Raw genomic sequence first — 6,065 nt, forward strand, 5'->3', positions numbered from 1 at the left:
AAACTCTAGAGTTTGGAATTAAAGTTTCATTAGTGAGACTTTACAAATTCCAAAACTTGAAGACAAGTTTTGAAACTTGTCAATACTCTTCAATTCTATAACTTATGAGTTAATGTTGGTTTTATAAAAAGACTCTTGATTTTCCATAACTTGAGTACAAGTTATGGAGTCCATTAAAGGCATTTAGATCATTATTTTGATTAACACAACAATCAAATAATGCATCTATAATCTAGTTAAACTTATAAGAACAAGATAATTCATATTAACAATCTTCAAGACATCAGCCTAATCATATAAACTAATAAAAATCTTGAAATTATGACAATTATCTTTTATTTGGATAACCATGATCATTACCATATCAAAAACAGATTTCATGGTTAAAAAAACAGTTTGGGGTAATGATCCTAATCCAATTCTGGCCAAAAAAAGTCGAAATTTTGCACACAGGAGCACTAACTCGGCGAGTGCATGAACTAGACTCATCGAGTTGGTCAGTTTTTGAGTGGACTCATTGAGTCAGCTAGTGGACTCGGCGAGTTCACCGGTCAAAATGCAGAAAATCGATTTTTTTTTTAACTTTGAAAACCAATAAGCATGAAGTATAACATAAACAATCCTAGGCTCTGATACCACTATTGAGTTTTGAGCACTATAACACTCCTATGGTGCACATGCAACCCTAAATGCTTTGGATCTATGTTTTCTCTAATTGTACATGCATATTTCCAATTTTCCAAAGCATTGTCCTAACTAGCATACAAATTGTCAAACGAACAATACAACTAGTTAGACGACTTACCTTTTAGAAGGACTTGTTGGTCTTGACCTTTGAAAGATTGAGTACCTCAAGTGTGATGCCTCTAATGGTTCACAAGCACCAATATGCAAGAGGAGGCTTGAGAGAATAGTTACTTAGCACAAAATAAACTTCACTCTCTTAGAATGAATATGATCGCAATTTTGGCACTAAGGGGGTTTATTTATAGTGTAGAAAATGCTAGGGTTACACTTTGTAAACCCTAATGCTCCATGACCTTCCACATTCTTATGCTCCATGGGTTTAACCTCTATGGATTATCTCATTGGTTGAGCCTATCTAAATAATCATGGATCATTGGCCCATATTATAAGAATCATTGATTTACATAATCAATCCCCATATATTTAATTAGTCTCTTTTGACCACAAAATTAATTCCAAATTAATTCTTGATCAATAATAATTAAATAATATGATTTCATATTGATATATTATACTTGTAATATATTAATAAATCATAAATAACCTTATTCTCAAAAGTCCATCCTATCAAATTGCAGCAGTGAAGGCAACCCAAAAGGACCATACTATAATCAGGTCAAGTACATCCCAGTTGTAGTTATGGGCTTAAACAGCAAATCCAACAGACACAACAACTCACAAACAGAGTAGAAAGGTACAACAAGACACCTAACAACAATAAAGAAATACCCTCTCAGTCTACATCCTAAAACCCTAATTTGACCAAAAGTCAACCATGGTCAAAAGTTAATACTCAACCCTTAGTCAACCTACACTCAGCACACATATTGCTTTATGCTTAGCGTAGAGCTCCAGATGAAAACAGGCCAAAACTACGACAAGCTAAGCATAAAGGAATCTATACTTAGTGTAGTCATCTGATGTCCAAAAATCTCATTAAGCTCTTAATACAGAAAGTTAGTTCCTAAAATTTTCAGATGTGAACCAAATAAACGACAATAGTGGATAGAGTCTTTGACTTTACCCATTTGCATGCCAAAAAAAATCAATAAAACCAAAACTTAAGTCCATGAAGTGCTCTAATGCTCAAGAACTCATGCATGGATGGATGAGAGTGACCAAGATCTCATTTTTATGACTCAACAACCCTAAAAACATTTGGAAATGGACTTTAAATAGTCTAGAGTAACTCATACTAAAAAACACCAAGATTATGGGACAAAAAGCATATAAATCCATGACCAAACTAGATCTCGCATGAAAGAACATCAAGATGGGAACTTTATACTTATTGAGGTGGACTATGAGGTGCAAAATCTGGATTTATAAAGCTTGGAGCTCCTAAATGCTTCTCCAGTGATCTCCTTCTTCAAATATGCACACACGAATACTCTAAGGCCTCAAAACTCTCACAATGTGGCTAGGTTTTCGACGTGACTGAATAAGAGGGTGGAGGTTGAGCATGGAGAGGCCCTCAAGGAGTTAGAGCCTTTACATATAGATCACAACCAAAAGTATTAGGGTTAGGTGTTGTGCACCTACACTCGGAGGAACTCATCATAAGTCATTTAGCCCCAACATGAAATATTCCACCTACGCTCAGCGTAGGGGACTCTCCTGCGCTCAGCATAGGACATAAAAATGCAAAAAAAAGAGACAATTTTTACCTTAGAGAATCATACTTGCGGATAAGGGTGTTACATTTTATGTGTATTTGATCTCGTATATGTGTGTGGTCTTGAGTCTATTTGGCATATGTTCCTAATCCTCTACATATTTTGTTCATGTTGATTGTGAAAATTATAATAATCATCATTAGCCAGAAACAAACAATAAGTAGATTAGAAGAAGTTAAACCTATTTTATATAATTTAGAAAAATGAGTACAAACTAATTAAAAGAGTATTATAAAGTGCTAGTAAAATGTTCTTAGTGGCTTGTTTGTTGTTGTGCATCCACACTTTAATTGCTATGAAAAACATTATTGGCTAGAAACATTTGTTGCATTTGGTGTGTATTTGTGCAATTGGTATATGTATGTGTATTTATGTATTTGGTATATGTGTATATGTAATTGTTAATTTGATAGTTTGGTAAATGACAATTAGATAGTTAGGTAATTGGCAATTTATAAGTTTCTATGTTATTATTTATTATATAATTGTAGAATCACCGATCGATGCTTAACGATCCGTTGTATAGTGCGAAATTGCGACCTGAGGGAATGAAGACGATAACACGTAATATTAGTTTTATCTTTTGTTAGACCTTGTAGTATCACATAAATTTATAAGAATTTTGTTATATATTTTGGTATATGTATGGTATTATATCACTTTTCTGTATTTAAGTGGATGTTGGTATGTAATTGTTTTTTCTGCATTTTAAGTATCAGTTATCTATGTTTAATGTTATTACGTATCGATTTTTTGACACTCGAAAAGGATTGATTAAAAAAAAGCAATAGCAACAGCAACGACATTATAAGTGGCGCCAAAGGCTACTTTGAACAACACCAACAACATATACATTAGCAACGATTTTGAACATTAACGACGATTTATCGTCGGTAAAGGTATTAGCGGCGACTATGGTGAACAATAACGACGATTTTTGTCGTCTCTATTATCTTGTTTATCTGTTCGATGGTTAAACTGGTCCAAAACGGTCTTAAAAATCAGAAAAAACCAGGTGATATTATAACTACATTATTATTAATTTTAACTAAATAAAAAATACAAAAAATGGAAAAATAAATATTTTTAAAATTCGCAAGTTTTTATATGTTTTATAGGTTCAACCGGACCGGTTTTATCGGTTCACACAGCACAAACAATTTTGGCCTCTAAAAACCATTTTGGGACCGGTTCCCGGTTAAATCAGTTGAACTGGTCGGTCAGGTCCATTTTTCAAAACATGGCATGGAACAAAAAGTTTAATAAAAGATCTTGCATCCTAATTAAATGAACGTAATTTTGTTTTGATTGGGATGTCAAAGACTCGTATCCATAATAGATATCATTGTATTATCTTAAACTTTTTAAAGATAATAATATTGTTTTTTTTTTTTCATTTCACAATATTCCAACATATATTTGGTCGGAAACTGGGAATTAGCCTATAGGAATACATGGACGGATTTAATTAATATTAACATACGTTAAATATTTTTAGGCAGTGCATTGTTGATTCGTCACTAGCTAGATTCATTTCACATAATTAACCCTAAAAAGGAAACTAGCCGATACAGATAGAAAAAGGAAGCTAAAAGGGATTAATCGTAGTCAGCTGATCAAGAAGTCCAGTCACAGGCGTAACAAGTCTAGGCTCGTACACAAAGCCATTCAACTCGACGCCTCCACCGCCGCCGCTAACAAAAGGGCACGGAGGAATCCAAACCCACCTCTTCTTCCCAAAATCAAACAACAACGCCTTCTCCGGTGCCGTTCCCATAATCATCACCACCACAAACTCCCCGTTTCCAACACAAGTGAACCCTCTCCCTCCTTCCAACTCCGCAAACTGAGCATACAGCTGCTGCGGCATCCTTTCTATCTCAACCCATGTTGTCCCGCAGCTCTGCAGTGCCCACATTCTCAGACTCCTCGGCACATTAAGCTTGCTCTTCTCCACCGCCGCTAGCAACACCAGCTTCCCTCTGCTCTCAATCAGACTTGGGGATCTCAGAAACCTCCTCATAGGAGCCTGGATCTTACACCATTCATTTCGTCCCATATCGTAACCCAACACACTGAAAGGACTGTAGTTCATGCAGTAGAATTTACCTGCTGAACCTCCTTGTTGCTGGACGTACACCATCCTGCCAGACTCCAGGCTGCATAGTCTTGGAAGAGAAGAAGTGGTGCCCCAGATGGAATAAAAACCACCCAGGTCTACGTGGAAGCTTTCAGTACTCAAATTCTTGACGGCGTAAGGAGATATCATGTCGTCCCCAGCTACCATAACATCTATTGAAGTGTTTGTTATGGATAACCCTACGGAAGGAAAAAGCCTAGGCCTCAAGGTAGAAGGAAGTGGAGTCACTAGAGATGAGAAGAGGGGGTTTGAAAGGAGCAGGCCTTTCGAACCTGCTTCATCAGACACCCAACAGATGAGTCCACCAGAGGAACACGTCGGAGAAAACCCATGTGGGATTAATGGGAAAACGAGACGATGCCACGAAAGCGTTTCGGGATCAAAGATGTAACCTTCCTGAGGGACAACGCTATCGGCAGCGGTGGTGTTAGTGGTTTTAAAGATGGTGGTGGTGGTGGTGGTTTTAGGTTGAGTGGTTTTTTGTTTGAAGAAGATGAAAAAGTAGGGTTTTGGGTTGATCTGAAGATACATTTGAAGGAAGGTGTGAGAGAATAAGAGAGAGTACCATCTCTTGCATACAGATCGAGCTCGGAAGAACGCAGGTGGTGGCAAGAAGGCGATGACTCGATCAACAAGACTTTGAGGGAGTCTACTCCATATCCTGCTGTCCATCCATGGAGGATTGGTGGTGAAGGTGGTAGTAGTGGCGAAAGGATAAGAAAACGGAAAGGTGGTGACATAATGGGTGTGATCAAAAACTTCCATAGGAAAGTTAAGGTTTTAGAAGCAGTTAATGTAATAGGAAAGTTAAGGTTGTTTCTAAGGGGGCCGGGGAGGGAGTGTGGTTCAAGTGTTTGATGATCTCAAATTCAGTGGAGATTATATAAAGAGAAGTTGTAGTAGTGAGAGCGAAGGATTGAAGAGGAAATGAAGACAAAAGGGTTAGGGTTTCCTCTATTTTCCGTCGTCTTCTTTGATGCATTTGTGATTATATAGGACCACCTGGACAGAAGTAAACATACAGGAGTAGAAGTGAGAAGATGGAAAAAGGAGGTTGTCAGGTGGGTGAGTCTGATGGATGCATCTATCAACACAGTGTTTTCATGTCAATGGCCGAGGAAGAAAGGACAAGTACTACAGGGGAGGAGGAAAATTGATTGGAAGATTGACACTAAACACACGTCGGCTGTAGACAACATCGTTAATATTCACTCCTTACACGCTTAATGTCAGGAGCCTAGATTTTCTTTTTTGGTGGTTAAATGTTTGTATTTGAGAGTTTTTTACGCTAATTTGATAAATATTTAACAAATATGTTGGACTTGTTATATTCATGATTTCGATAAACACCCATAAATCCGATATAAAAGAGATGCGAAAAGTAAAAACACGCAGCTAAGATTGATTGTGGTTCATTTGAAATTGAGTTATATCTACGAATGAACTAAAAATTACGATTTTGTTGATAGTGATTTCATTAGCATCAACAACTTGAGCAATAG

General features: G+C 36.8%; 1 protein-coding gene across 1 annotated transcript; it reads right to left on the bottom strand.

Moving 5' to 3' along the window:
• Window positions 1-3,886: 3,886 nt before the first annotated feature.
• Window positions 3,887-5,343, bottom strand: LOC111893661 (protein UNUSUAL FLORAL ORGANS). The gene has a single exon (XM_023889732.3). The coding sequence runs from the start codon at window positions 5,326-5,328 to the stop codon at window positions 4,012-4,014; it is 1,317 nt and encodes a 438-aa protein (XP_023745500.1). The 5' UTR covers window positions 5,329-5,343; the 3' UTR covers window positions 3,887-4,011.
• Window positions 5,344-6,065: the final 722 nt, after the last annotated feature.

The sequence above is a fragment of the Lactuca sativa genome, chromosome 8, assembly GCF_002870075.4.
Source record: "Lactuca sativa cultivar Salinas chromosome 8, Lsat_Salinas_v11, whole genome shotgun sequence".
NCBI lineage: Eukaryota > Viridiplantae > Streptophyta > Magnoliopsida > Asterales > Asteraceae > Lactuca > Lactuca sativa.

What these genes read in the sequence shown, in the direction of transcription:
- LOC111893661 (XM_023889732.3), bottom strand. Translation starts at nt 5,328, where the DNA reads ATGGAAGTTTTTGATCACACCCATTATGTCACCACCTTTCCGTTTTCT.